Source organism: Rhopalosiphum maidis, chromosome 4 (genome assembly GCF_003676215.2).
Source record: "Rhopalosiphum maidis isolate BTI-1 chromosome 4, ASM367621v3, whole genome shotgun sequence".
In the NCBI taxonomy this organism is placed as follows: Eukaryota; Metazoa; Arthropoda; class Insecta; order Hemiptera; family Aphididae; genus Rhopalosiphum; species Rhopalosiphum maidis.
In genome coordinates, this window is record NC_040880.1 from 30,747,263 (window position 1) to 30,770,198 (window position 22,936).

Consider the following 22,936-nt stretch of genomic DNA (forward strand, 5'->3'; position numbering starts at 1 on the left):
AGTTACTTAAAGACGCAAAATTCTGCATTTCTTAAATAAAAATCATTAAAATATAATTAAGGTATGACGCGTTTATTTAAGTTGAACATAGACAATGAATAATAATAATTTTCACAAATACAATACTAGGTACCACGCCCAATAAGCTTTCAGTTCTTAATTATATGATTTAAATTATTTTTCTTCTCAAGTGAATTTGAAACATAAAGTTAGGTATTATATTTATTATTATTAAAGTTTTATAATATACGTATAGTGACCTAGTATTGATCGTTAATTTTTACCGTGCCTATAATATTTATATATACCAGCGTTTCTCAACCGGTGGTACGTACTACACAGAAAAGCTGATATCATACGTGACTTTAAGAAAAAAATTAGAATTATTATTAATATCTATTAAGCATTATATACTTAATGGTAATCTAGTGGTACGTGCAAATTTTCAAAACACGTAGGTGGTACATAAAAGATTGAGAACCGCTGCACAATACAATATATATTAATATTTTTCATAATATATACGTAGTATAATAGTATTATATATTAAATGTTATATTGGTTATACAGTAAATGAATGAATTAATTGTATAATGTTTAAAAATAAACTTGATAAATTAATTGGTATTATTTTTTTATTTCCCATGAAAATCAAACTAAATACTATTATACAAAAATAATCAATTTTATCAATGTGAAAAATTATTAACACTTATTACAAGCAATGAATAATATAATATGTCAATGCATGTTATCATTAGACAACAGTGAAACTCATGTATAATGTAATTAATGATCATTGTATATAAAAAATTTCTCATACATAAAAACTCCCACAGCCCTTGAATAACTTCAAAACTTCGCCCTTATCTAAACAATTAATGCGTAGGAGACGCATTATTGGAACTAATGAGATTATTGAAATTGTCCGTGTGAACATCGGTAATATTTAATTATTTATGAAAATAAAATATAAAAATAATTTAATTAATATTTAAAATTCTGTTTCAATACAAACGTTTTAGTCGCAACTTACTCATATATTATATTATCAAGTAGATAAAAATATTGTTTTAATGATTAATATTATTATTTTTTTAGACGTTTAAAAAATTATTCCTCAATTCCTCATTACTATAATATCAGTCATACCAATATTCGGTTATTGTGAATACGGGGGGAAATAATATATACCATACACCGTGGTGACTATATTTTAATGTAATAATGTTTAACGTTTACAATTTTTACCGCCTAACATCTAACAAGTATTCTTTGAGTATTTCACATGTGAAAAAAATAGACATAAAATAGTACCGGCATATTATAATAAATACAAAATATGATATATATGTCTATATATATATATATTATAAATATATAAGTTAGTTATTATAGTTGTTGACGACGTACTGATAAGACGGCTGGTATGACGTTTGATGTACCGAAAAATGTTGCTTGGCCGTATTCGGTTGCATTTCGTGATACCTGGCATGATAATAATATTGTTCTGCAGGGTCGACACAACTGCTTGATATGGATGGGTATTGGTTACCCATCGTTAGGTACTGATCCAGTTCCGAACTGTCCACCATGTCAGCTCCGATAGCCTCCACCGCCGGTAGATCGTCCATACGACCAAAATCAAGGCTGTAATCTATCGCAGATTCGCCCGATTCACCTTGAATAGGAATTATTATGTATTTTTTGATTATTATTAATAAATGAAATTGTCTTAAGACTCTGAGCAGGACGATGAAAGTATTGGTTTCACAATGTATGTATGTATATGGGTTTTTTCAAGACACTTTATTAATGTTATTTTTGAAATAAATAGGAAAAAATAAAAAATATGGAAAAATGAGTTTATTTCTCAACATTAATATCGACAAAATAGATTTTTATGATATTTATAATAATCTATAGTCTATAGTTCTATACTATTAAAAAATGTACTAGGTGGTTTTTAGTTTACCAGCGCTAATCGAGGAAATTACTTAACCAATTTTTCTAAATTTTTATACGACAATCCCTGAAGATGTTTTCAAATTTTTCCATAAATTAGTCTAATCCATCGTAAAACTAAAGAAAAATGTAATACATATAGAGTACCTAATATTAATAAATTATAAAATATCCTTAAAGGATATCGTATTGTCTCCGCTCAGAATAGTTTTTCGTATAATATACATATAAGGTGCATAGCAATTTCCCAGGTGTTTTAAATTAAAATAGAATGGCATAGTATTAAAGTAGTTCAATGCTTACCATAACAAACAGTGTGTGTAGCATTGCAATAACCATTTTTGGGTTTGGCTGGGTAATAGTTTGGAGTAGTAGGAGGAGTCAGTGGTTCTGGTGGTGAACCGGATGGACTACTACTACTGGTCGATGATGAGCTAGCAGGAATCATTTCTTGTTTAATCGGGCGAGTACTAGTGGTGCTATTAAAAAATAAAATAAACTAGTATAAACATAAATAATAATTGTTATTATAAATTATAACTAACTATCCACATACAATGAAAATGTTTATTATTCAAATCAGAAGCTATATTTAACCTAATCGATAATTAATCAAAATGTATGCTTATATAGTTAAAACATGTTATACATAATGTAGTAAGGAATTCAATATACAAAATGTAAATTTTTGGTTTATCTGAATTTAGGTTTCTTAAAACTAATTTAAATGCAACACCTATAAATCTGTATCTATCTACTTTTTATTTATATTTTAATACATCAAAAATGTTATGTATCATCGTGTGTTTAATACTTTAATATGACGTGTGCATCTATCTGTAAACGTTTTAAATTCCACGCATAGTAATGTAACATAATTAAAGTTGATATTAATATTTTTTGAATATTATGAAATTATTGAGATTATCATATACAATCTGATAAATAATTATAAGTTTTACTAACGTACGTACGAAAACAAAATAATATGAAACTATGGCCAAATTGTTTGCTATGTATATACAGATTATAGTCTATAATATTACCAGCAAAAACACAAAATATAAATGTACATTCATATAAATAAATAATTTATAATACACAAAGATAATTTTAAATAATTATTATTACCTGTTACAGTTCATTGACATGTCGTGTTTTAAATGCTGTTGATACTGAGAATCGATTGGTTCAGATTTATCATGTTTGGTTTTGTCCTGTATTTTGGGTATTCCTTTAGCCGCCTTATTGCGCCGACGTGGTTGATATTTATAATCGGGATATCTGTTCTTGTGAAGCACTCGCAGTTTTTCAGCCTCTTCTATGAACGGCTGTTTATCGTCTCCACTCAAAAGTCTAAAAATTATTTTTAAAAAAAACAATAGTCACTATAGTCGGATATAATAGTTCGTATAATATAAGATATTACGAATGCGCATTAACATTTGTTTATCAAAACACTTTTTAAAATACTTTCGTTCAATATACTAAACTAAATTTAATATGGTTATACATCGTTAATCGTTACAGACAATTAAATGCTTAGCTCATATAATCTCATAAAGTTGTAATGTATTTGCTATTTAGGTTCTGTAATGTACGAAACTAGATATGCTAACCGTTAATATTACACTTTAGGCCTTGGAAATTATAAATTTAACGTTCTTAATTTACTACGGTATAGCTTTGTACATAATACATGAGATATGACCTCTCCTCGGAATATACAAGACTTTTTCATAGTTCAAATTATTATATCTTCACTAACATACTATGTCGTATTATATTATTATTCTATGTGATTTTTGATGAACGCCTTAAAAAAAATACGTGCGAAAATCACAAATATTATATAATATTATTATAGAATACCGGAACTATTCGTTTTATTTTTATTGTTTTATCCTTATGTTTTAGGCACCTGTTGTCAACCAGCCAAGGGATGAAAAATGCATTCCTCATGTTTTTTTAATATTTGACGTACCCAAAGGGTTAACATGCTTAGGGTTGAAAATAAACGGACAATTAAACGTACGTCCGATTTGTCCCAGATGCTCGTGTGCTGGCATATCCGTCCCTAGACACTCCCTGTATTATGTCATATTACCATTTCTAAAAAAGACTAATTAAATGCGGGAGTGTCTCTCTGTGGAGTATGACCTTTCCCATTTTAATATTAATATTTTACGCTCCACTACAAAGTAGATGAGTTAAAAAGAAAAACAAATTGAAGAACAGAGATATTATTATGACGAAAAGTTATAGTACGTATTGTAATAAAAAGGTGAATTTCTTTAAACAGTAATATATAGTTGTCCACGCGCATATGCCATTATTACATCACGTTTCACGTTTGCGTGTATCTACATAATATACCTATCCCTCAACAGCCATTTTTACATAATATGTGAATTATTCATCATAATAAAAAACCTCTGAAAAGTATTTACTGTAAAATTGAAAAATAAAAAGTTATAAAAAACTCGTACACACTTAAATAAAACAGCTAAACTGAATTTAGTGCATAAACTTTAATCTCATAAATATATACGATTTTTTCCTAAACCGATGGGACTAACTTTTTAACATTATTATATTAAACATTATTTTATTTTTACCAAGATTATGTGGTTATAAACATGTTATACGAGTATTATTATATAACATGAAATTGTCACTAATATTTTTAATTATTATATTATCATTGAAAAAATTTAGAAAAAGTAATACATAGTACAGTAAGTAATCTTTAATAACTTCCTAAGTTTAAGAAAAATTAAAGGATTTTATATTTTTTTTAAAACCACTAATGTTATATTTTATTTATTATATTTAAATATACGTTATAAATGTATAATATATTTACAAGGGAGTTAGTAGTTACTGGTTACTGTATATAATTAAATATATTCTTGCTCATTAGTTAATATTTTAACCAAGTTATTTTTATTAAAATAAAAAAAAAATAATTAATAACCAATATTTATTGAAACCCAAAAGCTTAGTGTTAACAAAGATTATTAAAATATTATAAACATTTAAAGTATACCTATATATTAATAAATTGTTTTATTTCTCTAACATGTTAAATAACTATCTAGTATAAGAATCAAATATAAAATGAAATATAATTTGTAAAAATGAAATTATTGAATCTAAAAAATGCTAACTAACTCATCGAACAATAATTTTGCATTTACGGACTAGGACATATTATATGATCGCATATTTTTATGATTTCTTCGTATTGATGCTTATTTTCTTAAAATATTTTTATTTTTTCGGTATATTTGATCTAAATAATTTTTCTAATAAACCTATATTGTGGACTTCTGCTTTAATGTATTATACATTATAGTGACAACTTTCATATTGTTAAAGAAATCGTTGAAAGTTTTGATTAAGATGAAGCTCGTTCAATCAAGAGTGCTCAGTAACATTTTAAAGCCTCGTAGAATAAAAGTAATTTAGATTTTATAAAAACCAATTTTGAATGTCTTCCTCTGGCGATAGCCTGTCTTTAAATCAAGGCATAGCATATATTAGAAGCGATACAAATTGTTTAAGATATTTCAGCCTAGTTAATGATTTGAAATGCCAAACTGAAACTATGATTAACCAGAAACAGTTTTTTTTTTAAATGAAGGCGTTCAAATTGTTTATAATATATCAAAAATATTAAGAGGAGAAGAAGAAAACATAAGTATTTTAAATATACTAGAGTAATTAATAAGTAGTAACTAGCATACTTCAATTATACCACTATGACGTCTGAATTCATTTTTAGTATACAAAAATATATTTGCATCGATATAGAAGATTGTTTAAGTTCGGAAATACAAAGAAATCGCTGATTATCCAATACAGTTCTTATTTTGAAAGTGAGCAATTTAAATTTAATAGTTTAAATACCTAGAACCCAAAAGATCTAAAGAATGATGTATCAAATATTTCTTTGATTAAGTACACAAATAAAGAACTTTTTTTATTATTAAAATCAATTTTCGATATTATTTTTACATTTCAACATTTTTATAGGGAATTTTTTGAATTTAAATTGCATGTTTTGCCTGTTTGTAATGCATAAATGCATGCATATTTAACACTTTTTTAGTGCATTTGATTCACAGTCCTATTAATCATGAATGTCATACAAATATATGTATAATTATGCAACAACAATTTAATAATTGTTCCTTAAAGTTATAAAATCAACATTAATACTAAATAAAATAAATAAAAAATAACATGACAAATAGTCAATATATTACAAATAATGTTTAATGAAAATATATATATATATATTTAAACAAGAATAAGCAGAATCTTATAAGATAAAATGCTTACACAACACAAATATTAATTATATATTTTGCTTAATCAATAATATGAAATATTATGGCTATATATAGATTTAATATGTATATAATACTACATCTATGCTGTATTTATTAGTTACAAAATGAAGATACAATGTATTAAAGGGTATTTTATTTGTTATATTTATCTTTACTTGCATTTTATCGGTTAAAAATATCACTTTTAGCACTTAGCATTGCTCACTAATAGAAGTATTATTTGTCAGCACTTTAATATGTAAAGCGTGTTTACCATCATTTTAAACTGAACTCAGATATAATCATTGATTTTAGGTTTTAACTCCTCTTTGAATTAATACCGCCCAAACCAAAAAATAAAAAAAGTAAAAATACTTCATGATTCAAATTTTAACCATAGGTATATAAATATAAAACTAATCAATGAAAGAATTTTGTATTTTTATTATGGTATCTATCTACCTATCAACTATGAAACAAATATTTTATGTTTATTATTATTGATCTTGGATAGGTACAAACCACAAACATTACCTATACATTTTAGAAGACTAAGTGGGAACCTATTACTTTTTTTGTAAACGCAATTTAAAGAATTTTTTTAATAAATGTTTGTAATTGAACAATATTAATTAATGCGAAATTCTATGCTTGAAAGTAATTTAAAGTTTTTTTTTAAATTGCATTTTGACCACACACAACATTAGCTAGTTTGTGACATGTGGTCAAAACGTAATTTTCTAAAAACTTTAAATCACTCTAAAGCATAGAGTTTTACATTAATTATTGTTGTTAAATCACCAAAATTTATCAAGAAAATGTCTTCACATTATGTTTGTAAAAAAAAGTATAAGTTTCCAACAACATTTATATAGTTGACCCCCAAAATGGTCACCAAAATATTATAAGAACTATGAAATTATAAAATGTAAATATAATTTAGGATATCTCTTAATAATCTAAATAAAAAAATCTTTTGTATTAAACATTTTCTCTACTTTAAATATTTATATGATGAAACAGTTTTAACATAAATTTTGAATCACTTTGTATATATAAATATATTTTATTAATATTAATATATATTTGAACTTTCTTCAAATTATGTAAATTTTTATATTTATTATGTTTAAAAAAATTTTAAATGACATTTTTCAAATACATGAAATTCTATAGAATATTTCGTAATATCTACGTTATTAAAGTATGATGAGTGACGACGTAGCCACGTTTTCAATAAAATAGGATGGTAAAAAAAACGTAATTCGTGTTAGGTAAAAGCTATATAAATAATAATTTACCTATTTATTAGAATTTTTACTTAATCAATTATTTTTAAAAGGAAAGTTATTTATCAAAAATATATAACTGATATATTACATATATTGTATACTTTATAAGCAGGTACTATAGGTATTATGTAATATTATGGTATCCTATGTAATTATACAATTTGAATTAAAATATTTATAAGCTGAAATTTGTTGTGGCTTTTAAAATTTAATTAGATGCCTATTATCCATTTTCTGAAACAAAACAGTTATACACAGTAATATATTATAAACACTATAACAATAACGTATCTGAACACAACCTTTACACTGTTTTCAAGTCCAAAATTGAAAATTGTTTATTTTAACATGATTTATTATGTACCGTACCGTTGATATATCAAACAATATAGTATATGAATACAAATAAAAATTAATATATTAAATTAACTATACACAACTAACAAAAATTCTATATCGATCTTCTTATCAAATTGTGGAAAACATATATTTTGCTACCACTATAGGTAATAAATGTAATTTTTATGACATTTTATGGTTTTAAATGTCTTAATTCATAAAATAACAGATATTTAGTTTTTAGAAACAAAAAAAAATAATTATAAGTGTTATAACATTCTTTTTATGTAGATACATTTTTTGAATAATTTCATTATTTTACAGTGTATTATACTCAACCATAATATGCTAACCACTACATTACATACTATTATCAAATTAAATCATTGGATCTTTACATATTGAATACTGAAAAGACGTCATGTATTGTATAATGTTTACCTCCACAGTTGTCCAAGCGTTTTACTGAGCTCGGCGTTGTGAAGCTGTGGATACTGATCAGCAAGTTTACGACGCGCAGCTTGAGCCCACACCATAAAAGCATTCATTGGTCTCTTTACATGATAATTTTTCTTCTCTGTAGGGGGTCTAAAAAATAAAATTTATCTTTTATTAAGATGTACATTAGTAAATTGTACAAATAATTACAATATTATAATGACCCAAAATATGAACTTAAGTACCAGGTAGTAGGTACCTTAACGACAAAATGATTTACAAACTTTATAAATTAATATCAATGTATATTATTATAAAAATACATAATAATATATACTATCATTAAATACGAAAACAAAGATAATAAAATAATACTTATATCTATTTTCAAATAACTAAAATGTAAGGTTATTAAAATTCGTATTGAAAAAAAAATAGATTTTTATATGATGTGTTTATTGTCAAACACGTATAGTTTAAATAAACATAATAGATAGATGAGGTACCTAACATAATTTTACATCAGACGTATTTTATATAAACATATTAATTATTATTAATATATTTCTATATGAGTTCTATATGAGTATCTGCTATAAGCATTATATATATTATAATTAAAATGCTATTCTCAAATTACATGTTTCTAGTTTAGTATAGTTTATTGTACAAAATAAAAACGTTTACTATTTATATCAGCATTATAAATTTCGTATAAAAAACCTCAAAGTTAGCTGCTATAACGGTTTAGTTAAATTAATAGTGAAGACAGGCGACTGATAGTATCTTCCCTTGCGAGTTTCAACCGAAATACGTATTGGTAGATGTCCAAAACTCATATGTTTCCGAAAAGATATGACAAAACATATAAACGTATGTAATTTGTATAAGCATTACAATAATTAAGTATACCTACGCGATTGCCACGGTTCGTAAACGAAGGAATTACGAACTGTAAAAAAAGTGTCGTTCATAAATTACACAAAACATGCAATAAAATTAATTATAGCAGCGATCGGCGAGGGCTTAATACATAATTATATTATAATTACGACCTATTGTGGTTTTATTAGTTCACGCTTCATTATAGTTTATTTTAACAAAATCACAATACATATTTCTTAAAATACTATTATTAACACGATTAAATGTTTTAGGAACTATATGGTAATTAGGTAATTGGACACTAAGTTTCAAAGACATACGTACAAACTACTTTTGTTTTACCCATTTTATCCCTATAGTTTTGCTTAAGAATATTCTATAACTTTAATGTCGACAGCTTAGTATAAAGAGACAAATTTTAATTTAATATCACATTCGATATTTATTGAGATCAATGAATGTTTAACATTTTAGTTTAACCTGTTAATTAAAAATTTTCTGAAGAACTCATTTTGAAATATATAATCAACTAAAATCCCTATACATAACATACCTACTATAAGTATAATAGGTACAATAGGTACATGATAGTATAATTTGAAATTTTAATTAAATTATCATAATTATTCAAATATGTATTAATTGAACGATTTTTATCTAATATTATTCAGCTTAAGGTAAATGTAATACCTCAAATTGCATTCATTATAATATATTATTATTCTCATAAATTTTTGTATTAAAATTTAAAGTTTATCTTAATAAAACGCTAAATGTATTTGTAATCATGAAATTTTAAATGCGAAGAATAGTTATGAGTTGTCACGTGCCAGTGTAGATGAGATGAATACAAACTACGTTGCGGAGACATCTTGCCCTTTATTTTTCAATACGAATACCTTAAACACTCTTTTGAGTTTTTAATTTCAGCCTGATATCTATAATAGATAACATATAATACTATATAAGTAACATTACTATTTCATAATACTATAATAGAATTCCACAAATTGCTTATTTGCATTATGTTTAAAAGAAACTAAACGTATAATATTATACATATATTTTTTTATTGAGTAGTTAAAAAATAATAGAAAAAGTTAACTTTTTATTATTGAATACTTGGTACAATACTTAATATTATATTAGACTAAACCTAAAATATAATTTTTCGTATATTTTCTCCAAAATGATTGCTTAAATTTATTTTTTTGAAACTGTTAAGACATTGTATTTATTACCCCTACAACTTTGTTTATTTAAAGAATATATTTTATCGATTTAAAAAAAAACAATTGTACATCCTTTTTTACTTAATGGCAGACACGTGTGGTTTGAATGAAAATTCACTTTCGTCCTTTTTACCACAGGGTTATTTACGATCGACCGTGGTTTGTGTTTGATGTTTAAACAAAAATTAGCTGATTCTAGTGTTTGGAATATTGATCATCATGACATGACACTAGGCGTCAGATAAAATTAACAAATATTTTTATAATTTTTTTTTTTTTCGATTTAGATTTGTGTTTGGGACCTCGTAGGCGTTGGATCACAAAGACCGCTATCAGTATAGTTATGCTGATATTATTTTTATTATAACATACACTTCACATAGATATACAACTAATAGCCTATCGAATTAGATTTCATCCACGTTGTATAATGTCTTACTAAAGAACTTCCGGTCGTCTCTTATCTTCCGGTAGGATGGACGTAAAAAAAATACCGCCAATGTTGTCGACAGAAACTGTTAACATTCCTTAATTAATTCATCTAGAGCATAATATTTACTTATCAAATATTATGTGTACGCAGGTCTTCATATCGCAAATATGCATAATTTATTTATTTTTAAATACATATCTGTATCCGTAAACAGATATCTTTGAAAAAAAAATGTTCCGATTATTACATTGATAAAATTGTAATAAATTAATATTATAAATATTTTTCCCGTAAAAGATACATAAATTTGAAAAAAATACTATTATTATTTATTAAATTGTCGTCAACATTACATTAATGAATACATGATAGGTACATAATAAATAGAAAATAAATCGGTGTACAAAAAATAGGATGATGCATTACTTTGTAATGTATTATAATTAATCAAAAATATATTAAACAATATTGTTCTTGTGATTAGTGGTTTTAGTTATTATTACGAGGCTATTTTAAATAAAATTGAAATAATAATAACTTTTTTTAAGGTTTTAAATTATAATTTTCCATTTTATAACAAAAGAAGTGTTACATTCTATTATACTTTAAACATCTTTTAGTTAGATAATATTATTATTTTTGTTTTCCTCAATTTTAAACCCGTTTTAATTCAGTTTTTTACTTATACCTAATACTGATAGAATACTGTCAAATGTATATACAGTCAACCTAGGTACTAGCCATTCAAAATCATAATAAAAGTATTATCAACAATTAATCATTTCTATATTCTATTTTTTATGAACATTAACAGAATCATTTATGTAGATTTATATTTCAATTTAAAATATCAGCACTAAAAAATTAGTGTTTTTATTTTAAATTTCATCAAAAAATTAATATAGTATTAAACACAAACGATCCTGCACAGAGTTCGGAGGTGAAAATGGTAGGTCTTCTTTTTTTTAAGGGAAGGGCGCTTGATTACATTTATTTTATTCAACGTTTTATTATATTTTTTACAATTTTCTTCAACGGCAAGAAATTAAAAAAAAACTACGCGTACAATATAATATATATTGAGATTTTATATAAAACTTTTTGGGATTTTTTAATGACTAAAAAAGTGATTTCAAAAGAAAAATGCCCATTGTATCACTCCTTGATCCCTTTTTTAACCACTCGGAGTATAAAATGTCATCGCAAGTTGAAATATGAACTTTTCGATAACTCTTAGACTATTTTGTAATAAAGTATAAATTACTTGCGCTTAAATTTAATGAAAATCTTATATGACACTACGACGTACCACCAATCTACTGAGAAACTGGGATTAGGGAACCCTTTTAATCCTCTAATATCCATTAACTCAAGCAAGTAAGGTACTTTCTACTTAAATAAAAATAGCGATTAATAGGCTTATAATATATATTATAATAGTAATGATTTTTATTACTATTAAATTAAGAATTTTAATATACTTTAATGCATTATAATTTATAAGTAGGTATAGAAAAAATATATATGTGAATATAACATAAAAATCAAACTAGAGGTAATTTTTTAAAAGATATAATTTTTAAAAAATGTTGACGTAAACATATGAGTCGAAGAGAAGAAAAATTGAGAATCATCTATTTAAACTACTGGGGTGGGTTAGAAGTGTTCGACAAGGGATGGATTTATAAGTGGTATGGATCTATTTTCGTGTCAGGTCGTTAGGTTAGTTTGACAACAACAACTTTTCTACTCACGCGCTGACACTATCTTTCACGGCTTTCAAGAAAATATATTTCCCAAGTTATCTCAGTCAATCCCAAATTATTGTTGAACACATATCCGTTTCCTAATTATATTCCTTTCACTGTGATTAACCATTTAACCCATTCCCTTCCAATATAACAGAATTAACAGTTAATACAAAATGATTAATTCTAGTATAATAATAATAATTATTAAATTTATTTAAACAATTATTATTATAATTATTTTACCAAAACAATAATTAAATAGCTTCATAAAATGGTTAACATTAAAATAATAAATTATTTTAAAATATAATTAATATAAATAAATTAGTCAAACTCACTAAGGACCAATCAATCATTAATTATGAATGCAATTACATACTAAATATTTAGTTCATATTACATAGGACAGCGTTTTCTAAACTCTTGTTTGGGCTGGCTCGGTAATTAATATTTTTCCTCTTCGTGACCCACCAAAATATTTTACATTTACCATTGTGTAAAAAAAGGCAAAATAAAACACATTTGAATGTCCACATAGAATTGTACAATAAAATTGAAGCGTTGATTTGCAACAACGATGTAATAATTATAATATAGTTACTATTTGTATCAAATTATCAAACTAAATGATAAATAATAAAATTCAATATGAGAATTCTATTAAATTCTGCGACCCGGCATTATATTTTCGTTGCCCGGTAGTGGATCGCGACTCACTATTTGGGAAACGCTGACAGAGAATACAATGCATTTAAATAAATACAAGATAATATTATTGTGATGAAGATGATTTGTCATAAGTGTTTTTTAATTGTGTAGGGTTGTATAAGTAAACGAAATAAAACCTAATATTATAGTTACAATAATCTAGATTATTAACAAAACCAATATATATATATATGTAGATTGTTGTTTATTTTCAGTGACTACAATTACGCACGTTTTACCTTTATACCTATTAAAAAACACAGCACGATTGTGCACAACAATATTTTTTTTGTTGGTTAAAATTATTTAAGTTTGGATATTTCACCAATAGTAAGTAGTACCCTCATATAGGTTATTATATTTCTACCGCATTGCAAAAATTAATTAAACTATAATTTAAATATAGGTAATTATACGCCAATTAGACGGTATTAAAAATAGTTTAATACTTCAATGCATATAATTATATAATAAAAGGTATAAAATATGCATATTATTATAATACAATATAATATGATATACTGAGTATTAGCAGTGTACGTACATTTTAAAGAAATTATAATTAATAACTTATAGAACAAAATTGAGAATTTTTTTAAAAACAACAATAACAATTATTGTATTGTATTGTTAATTTGCAAGTAAAAAGGTAAAAAGTGCGCAATCGTGTTAAGCCCGCTACATTTATGGAACATTCTTTAAATTCACATACGTTACGAATGCTAGTTAATTCCATAGTTAAAAAAAATTAAAATTTACAGTTTATAAAACCACGATGCTACGTGTGATGGTAGATTGTACCTAAAATAATACGTGTTTTCTGAACTCATTTCAACGGAAACGTTACTATTATATTATTTATAAATTATGAAGGAACATACGTACTAACCACGAGCAAGATAATTAACAATTTAACTGCGACTACAATACACGTGGAATAAGAATATTTAGTTTAAAAGTTTCGCAAGGCCATAAACCGTATTTTCGATGTAAATACACCGTTTACGACAACATATACAATACATGGTATTATCATTGGACTATCGAGATTAAATGACAAAAAAACTTACTTGGCAGGAACCGGCACTAGAGTCCAATCGTACCCACCCAAAACTTTGCTAACAGCGTCGTTTATTTGCTCGTTGTCTTTTAATGCATTGCTCATTGCCGCCTTGGCTGCGGCTGTTACGCTCGCTGCCGCACTCGCCGTAATAGTGACCACTGGTTTACCGGACGGACCGGGTGATTTTACCAAACAGTTCATTATAGTTATATAAAAATAATAATAATAAAATATATATAAAAGCTAGTCGGATGCACAAAATATCACGAATATAGACGAATGAAGTATCGAAAATAATTAAATAATCCGTTGAGTCGGTCGAACTAACACAAGCTAGATGAGGCTGTGTACTGTTGGACGAAGATCCTGTCCGCTCGTCTCGTATAGATCTTATCGTGGATCTTTTCTCCCACTACGCTAGACCAGGCGGAGCGTAACAGAACTCCCGCAGACCCCTTCCCCCACTTAATTGTACATTGCTTTTTTTACGGAACACTTAATTTGATATATATTTATTTTAATTCCTGAAAAATCAAAGTAAAAATTACAAATAGAAATCAGAAATGACAGAAATAGAACTTTAAAACTAAATTGATTAATTTTTTTTTTTTTTTTTTTTTTTAATATTTTACCCGACGGCTTCGTTTAGAATAACAAAATTGCATACGAAAATTTGACTTGCTTCGGTTATATTCAATGTACATTTTTTTTTGATTTAAATTTAAAAATGATTTTTATTTTAACGGAACTTAATATGTCTTACCGATCTCGATTTTATACCTTCGCTGCTCCTTGCACAACCCCATTATATTGTGTGGTCATTTGCATAGATGAATGAGTATGATTCAATATTTCACTTGTTATGACTAAACAGATTTGACGGTATATACATAAATATATTCCATGATGGGTCAGTTGCCTAATATTATGATAATTAGAGATATCTTAAGTAACGGGTAATATTTCCTACTATATATACCTATTTAACTTTCAAAAATTTATACTTTACAAAATTATACCACTAGTATTATACATACCCATTTATGCAAAATGTTTGAAGTTAACGATCATCTAAATTAACAATGCGAATATAATACATTATATGCAAATTATATTTTTCGTATACCTACCCTCTTCAGACAATGATACAGTGTTTAGGGTCACACATTAATTATTTTATTTATGAATAATATAATTAAAGTATACCTACATTATTATTAGTAAAATAGTAACTAACACAAAGTAGCAAGTGTGCATAAGGATTAAACGACCATCCACTGCTGACATAAACAAAATAGTAAAAGTTACACTACTAAACACTGACAATACTCTAGATTGTAGTTTAATTTACATTTTTAATAACAGTCGATATTGTTATCGCAGTGATACATTAAAATAGATTTAATTGGTGATAAACATAATATGCACGATTATATATTATAATCAAGTATTTTTTTCAACCTTTACCGAAAACGTATTTGTCTAGTTACAATAATTCAGTAATAACTAAATATGACAATACAGTTCAAACAAATATCAAACTTTTATACTGCACGAATAAACATTATTACAATATTTAATGTATTATAAGCTAAAATATGTACCGGGATGTTTATAAATCTTTATACATAATACAGTTAGGTTTAGATAGATAAAAATAGGTTTTTATCGAACACAAAGTTACAATACATTTTATAATATGAATAATAAAAAAAAAGCTATCTAGTAAAAATATCATACCTTGTATTTTATTACAACATATTTTCATTTATTAATGATTTTTTGGTTACTTGATTGATTAAAAGATAGTATATGATGTGACATTTAATTTGAAGAAAAATAACTAAGCAAACACGTTTTAAAATTTAAAAAGTAAATTAAAATTCTTGAATCTTAATGTTAGTATGTTTGTTTAACAAAACTCATGATTTGAAACCCTTAATCGATAACTATTTAAAATTGATTTAACTTCTTTCCCGTAGTGTTATACTTACTCAAACTAATTATTTGAAGTACAACATTCCTTTTGAAATTATCATCAATCTAAACAAATAAAATAAATAAATGTCTGTTTGTCTGTTTGTCTGTTTGTCCTCTATATACTCTTAAATAATTATACTGGACCGTTTTCAAAAAAAGTTATATCAATAGATTTCTTGAAACTTGGAGGCTGTTAACATTTTATTTTTTCAACTTCCTATTAGTTTCTATATAGTCATGGTTCATACATAAATTTAGTTTTGGCTCACGAGAATCAAATATTTATCGAATTATTTATATGGCTTCCATTGATTACAGATAATATTACTAATAAAGCATAATATAATATTAGTAGAAATCATAAATTAAAGGTAAAAAAATATAAGGTATCAAGTATAAGGCTTATGCATGGTAGAAAAATGCCGTATAAAAATATTTAGAAATATATTTAAAAAAAAAACAAATCTAAAAATCAAATATCAACTTATAAACACAATTACAATAAACATTTTCGTGATTTGATTTCTTAATTCTGTTTATATTTTTTATGTAAGCACATGATGTCGAATACCAATCTGATATAATAATATTATATTTACGTCGGTTTAAGGTTTAAGCATTCGTTGAATTTATCTCCAATTTTCTGTGCTTATATAGAAAATATATCAAGAATTAGAAAGTGTAAAATCATAAAATCAATCATTATAATTGTGTTTGTACTATATATTTCAACTGTAACAAAACATAAAACAATAGGAAAATAGATTTATTTAAACCCGATCGGAGTCGGCGGTTATACGCGTATAGTATGAACATTGTATGTATATTATAATATTTTCACTCGACAAATATGAAATCACTTAATTAACCAAACTTTCCACTGGCAGTTTAAAATATAAACTATAATTAATGCTGAAATAAGTTTTTTGTCAATTTTTTTTAAATCAAAATTAAAATTAAACAAAAAATTATTCTTCCGTAAACAAAAAACTATTAAATTCATATTTATTATTCCAAACTTACGAAAATCTTGTAGTTAGTCTTTAAAATAAAAAATAAAATACTCCAATGATTTTAAAGGACTATTTTTAAATTATAATTTATTTAATGAACGAATATCGAAATTAAAATGAAATAATAAAAGGTTATAATAATTTATTATAATGTATTAAAATATCTTACCATTGATTATTAAATGCTATTAATATTTATTTAATAAATATATTTAAATATATTAACAGTTATATATTAATATAATATCAAGACTGATTAAATTTTTAAACATCGAATATTTTTACATAAATAAAATACAAACTTTATAAGTGTTTGTATAGTTTACAGCCTACTATTGTTTATTGTAATAGATATTTATTACTTATATATGATAATTCAATAATAATACCTATAATAAATATTATCTACATATTTTCAATACATAAATTAAGACATTTAGGACAATTTGTATTATCACGTATTATTATTTATTTACATGCCTAAATTTAAAATATATTTATAATGCATTATAATATTATGAAATATGATAATTTAAAACTAAACACAAGGTTTTTAAATATTATCTTTCTACCATCTAAAATGAAAAATAATTATTAAAATGTACGTGTATTATTATATTATAAAAAAGTAAACTTATTTATTATAAAGGTAAAATATGGAAATCACAATAAAAAAGAAATTAATATAAAAACTAACCCTACGCCATAAATTGGATTTGACCCAATTTTTTAAAAATATTTCACAATACGTACAGCGAACATAAAGGTTTTGATTTTGTCATATATTTTATACTAAATATTTAGTGTAATAAGGCTTGTTTGTTTATTTTATTTAACTATCGTACATTAATTTTAACCTTCAACCAAATTGTTATTATGTTATAATAAGTTAAATTTCAATGAATTATTCTCGATTAGGGTACTATATAATATAAATATTTAGGTAGTAACAATAATATTAAAAGTGCTTATCATAGCAAATTCAGGGACAGTGTATTTAAATTGATTTAGAATTGTATCCATGTGCGTCTAGTGAAAAAAATACATAAAAACAAATACCATTATAAATGTAAATTATTAAGTTTTTATTTTTTGTATATTCTTCGTGGTATCTTATTATTGTCATAAGATCCAATAGCGATAAAATAGTGTACATTTGATACAAACTCTCGATATTAATTTTGATTCCAATCGTATTCACAATGCGGGTATAAAATTTAATAACTATATTTATCATTAAAAACTATATTAAATGACAAGTGAAATGAAATTACAATGATTACATTTTGATTATGCAATCGATGTCCACATAGTAAAAGTATACAATAAACGTAAATTGTATGTTTTTATAGAAATATTTTAGAAAGTCTGTATAAAGGCTGTATTTTATAGTGAAACATAACTAATCATTTTCAATTAAAAAAAAAAAAAAAATAAACAACTAACATAATAAATTTTTATCTATTGACAAAAATAAATAAATGTGCAAAGTTTGAAATATTTCAATAAAGTACTTATATGCTTATTTCTGATAAATTGTATACATAATATATTATGTATAATGTATCTACTAAATAATAAATTAACTTATCCGGTTAAAATTCCCCAATATTGAAATATCATATTTCTGAGATATACTGATTAAGTTTTAAATTTTTACAAAAAATATTTTGGTTTTAAAAAAACGTCGTACCAGATGTTGGAGGCTTATATCAGCTGTCACCACTGAATGGATTGTTTGTTACAATATGGTCTCAACTACATATATCCGGTTTGGTTCAGAATAGCGATTTTACTTCGAACATTGCTTTGAAATAATATAATATTTAATTTAATTAGTTTACCTACGAAACTACGGCAGTAATCTCAGATAAAACTATAAGAGATATTCGAAGTAAAAAAAAAAATTAATTTAAAGTAAAACCTTCTTAATTGAATTTCAGTGCTTTCTTCAATACAAACTAGACGAACAAAATAAATTTTTTCAAATGGATATTCTTTTCTAGTTTGAAAATAGTAGTAACCTGAGTTTTACTAAAGAAGTCATTTGTTTCTAATTAAAAACCATAAATTCAATTAAATTTCCTTTTAATATCTAATAACTATAGACACTATAGTAGTATCTATGAACGATTAATTTATTCATCACTCATATATTTCTAATACGTACATAAGTTAGTAAAAATCAAATATTCGTGTACATTAAATCAAAAAATAATAATAATATAATAATATTTTTACTAATTCTAGTCATCAGTAATCAAAATAAGAATATATTATTTATACTATATTCATTCATAGTGTTTAACTGTATTTTTCTTAACACTATATATATATTATCCGCCATCCGTCTACAATATTTTATAGAACACTTAATATTATTGATATTCGTCTCTACCAGTCTTCCATTTAAAGTTATGATTTCAAATTTAAATACTTAACAGAAATTAATATTTTAACTTTATTTAAATGTATTTACATAAATTATTTCTGTACATTTTATACTTTGAATCACAAAGATACATAAAACTATAAAAGTACAAAGCAAAATATTTTTAGGTTTCAAATAAACAACCAAATTAATAAATTATAATAATCCTGATGCGCCTTGAATAAAAATAATACAATAATCGTTTTCTAAATTACATTTTAACAATATTAATTAAACATTTATTGGCGGTGAGAATCAGTATGAGACACACTATTTATCAATATTATATTATTGATTATATCTACTAGGAAGTAGGTACGTCTACATTATATTATATTCATGAACCATGTGGTTTTCAATATTTTACACATGATTTTGTTTACTTGTTTAGTTTTATTGAGAAGTCATAATATATACCTACTATAAACTATGATTATGACTATAGTCATAATTTACAAAAAAAATTATCTGTTTAATAATTTACTATAATAATCATATACACTTAATTCGTGTGAAAAAATGATTCTCTTTTGAAAAAGTCACTCTCGATAAAAAAAAATCTATAAGAATTTAAAAATATAGATACTTAAAAATTCCAAAAATCAGAATTTGAATAAATACATTATTAAATGAATGAATTTACGGGTGAACATGTTTATGAATCCTCAATTATATAGTTCCATACTTGTTTTTTATACATTAAAAATAGCTATAAATCATAAAAAATTTAACACGTTTATTGCTCTCTATATAAGCTCGTCACGGTTTGGCTATTCGCTATCATATAAAATATAAAATATGTACCGTACCCCGCCGAGGTAAAAACAACAATCTGGATGATAACAAATTCTCACCGAGTGTTATTTTTTTGCCCCATGCGGTTTTTTATATAAAATATACAAACTATGTGTGTGTGCATGGCGCTTTTACACGATAATAGTAATATAATGAGCTAAAGTACGGAGTTATATTAAGTATAACGCAAAAAAAGAAAAAACCACTGACAAATGGCGTATAATACAACCACGGTACCGCTGCCTTTTTGTACTGCTGCCATCTCTTCGTATATAGTGTTGCAAAAGTATAATCTATCGAATATCCGGAATTGTTTTATGTGTATCTATATAATTATGTTGATTGTGATAGAAATAAATCGACCGAAAATCATACGCCTTTTGCGGCATATATAATAATTTATAATACCTATATAAAAGACACACTTATTCAATATAACATAACATTATATCGCTCATGCAATATGCAGTATCAAAACCCTCACTGCGGCCCGTTTCTCTTCATGTTTTTCTGCTGTTTCAATTTTTTTTCTCCCTCTGTCACGGTAAAATGTCAAGACCCACACAGACTGGCAAAGGCATTCGGTATGCGAATGGCGGGTGGTGGGTGCGGACGTGTGGTAAAAAAAAATAAATCGATGTCTTCTCCCGCAGCATCCTCTCCGCAGTGTATATACTATATAACTAGCTACATATATATACATATATATATATAAATATCATCTACACATTTATCTTATACGATGTTTTATATTATACATTATTATCATGACGACGACGACATATCGGTCGTACATATATATAACAATAATTCTTAAAAAAAGTATATTATACAAAATCCATGGCAGTGCGGCGCGTATATCATATTCGATTAGCGTCATATTATTATATAATATTCGATCGGCAAAAAGTACATTAATAGATTATTATTTATTATTTTTATACTATATTATAGTCTATACCTACTTGATATTATATGGACTATTAATTTTTTTTCAGCACGAGACGCCGATGTTCTCCAACAACATAATATGTATCATATAATTTACAATAACTTAATATTAATAAATAATTAAAAGTTTTTTTATAACTAAACTGCTGCGAGAAAGAAATGACAATTTTTAATATTTTGTATACGTTTGATAATTTTTCTTAATGCACCTGTAACCAGTATAACGTTAGCAAAGAAACTCTATTACTAATAGATAATTAAAATTTAAGAATTTTACATTATTTTATTACTAAAAATTGATAAATTTCAATAATTAGATTATGTAAAATGTATGTTAAAATACGTCAAATTTGACCATGAAAAAAACAAGTCATAATTAAATTAATCATAAATACATCATAATTCAATCATTGAAATCAATGAAATCTAATCATCCATTTTTAATTTATAAATATTACATAATTATTGACCCGACTCTATTGTCATTTAAGGGGTCCATTCAAATGTGTAACCCATTATTTTCGTAATTAAAACTTTTTTGAAAATATTATTTTACATAATTTAATGTCATTGCAAAATAGCGAGTAGTTAATTAATTAAAAGTATTTAAAGTTGATATGATTGGAGTAGAGTACCTACCCCGCAAAAATGTTGTTCGACTACTCCACTCATCTAAGCTTTAAATACTTATAACAGTTACAACTAATTAACTACTTGTTCGAAATGTATGTATCGAGTTAGCTACTTTGAAAAATATTCTGCTTTAAAATATGAAATTAAAAGTATAAGTTTCTATTACAAATAACAACAAAAAAATGCAATTTCTTCGAAAATATTGTTTTGCAGTTATGACATCAATCAAATTATATAAAATAAATGATATTTTCAAAGACATAATAAATGTTTAAAGTGTACACTCTAAAATAGGTCATAAAATTATTTATGAAATTTAAATTATAGATGTAGTTTTAGACCTATAAACATTTATTATTGGTTAATCATAATTTTTTTTCACGACATTGTCTATAATAACAATAATAATAATAATTAATAATCACACCTTTAAAGCAATCGGAATTGACCGTAATCAGTTATTCTTTTGTCGAAGTTACGTAACCGAATGTGTAACATTAGTAACTTGAATCAGTTGAGTAATTTACAAGTAAACATAAAATGTATACCGTTACAATTTGTATTGTAACTTTAAATGAAAGATACATTTATCTTAAGTTGTATTTGAATAATAATTGGATAATATCAATATAATTTATGTTTTTAAGTATTGAATAGTTTATAGGTATAGATAAAATATGGATTGATTAC

The 22,936-nt window shown here is 24.9% G+C and overlaps 1 protein-coding gene across 1 annotated transcript; it reads right to left on the reverse strand.

Annotated features, from left to right (window-relative positions):
* Positions 1-752: 752 nt before the first annotated feature.
* On the reverse strand, positions 753-14,774 carry LOC113548819 (transcription factor Sox-9-B-like). Its single transcript, XM_026949895.1, has 5 exons — positions 14,451-14,774; positions 8,375-8,521; positions 3,097-3,321; positions 2,269-2,444; positions 753-1,681 (listed from the first exon to the last, which is right to left on the reverse strand). Exons 1-5 carry the CDS (start codon positions 14,642-14,644, stop codon positions 1,386-1,388), a joined length of 1,038 nt encoding a protein of 345 aa, XP_026805696.1. The 5' UTR covers positions 14,645-14,774; the 3' UTR covers positions 753-1,385.
* Positions 14,775-22,936: the final 8,162 nt, after the last annotated feature.

What these genes read in the sequence shown, in the direction of transcription:
- LOC113548819 (XM_026949895.1), bottom strand. Translation starts at nt 14,644, where the DNA reads ATGAACTGTTTGGTAAAATCACCCGGTCCGTCCGGTAAACCAGTGGTC. An exon ending in CTAGTGCCGGTTCCTGCCAA is followed by an intron (nt 8,522 to 14,450) that starts GTAAGTTTTTTT and finishes TTTATTTTTTAG; the next exon opens with ACCCCCTACAGAGAAGAAAA. An exon ending in TACACACACTGTTTGTTATG is followed by an intron (nt 1,682 to 2,268) that starts GTAAGCATTGAA and finishes TTCCTATTCAAG; the next exon opens with GTGAATCGGGCGAATCTGCG.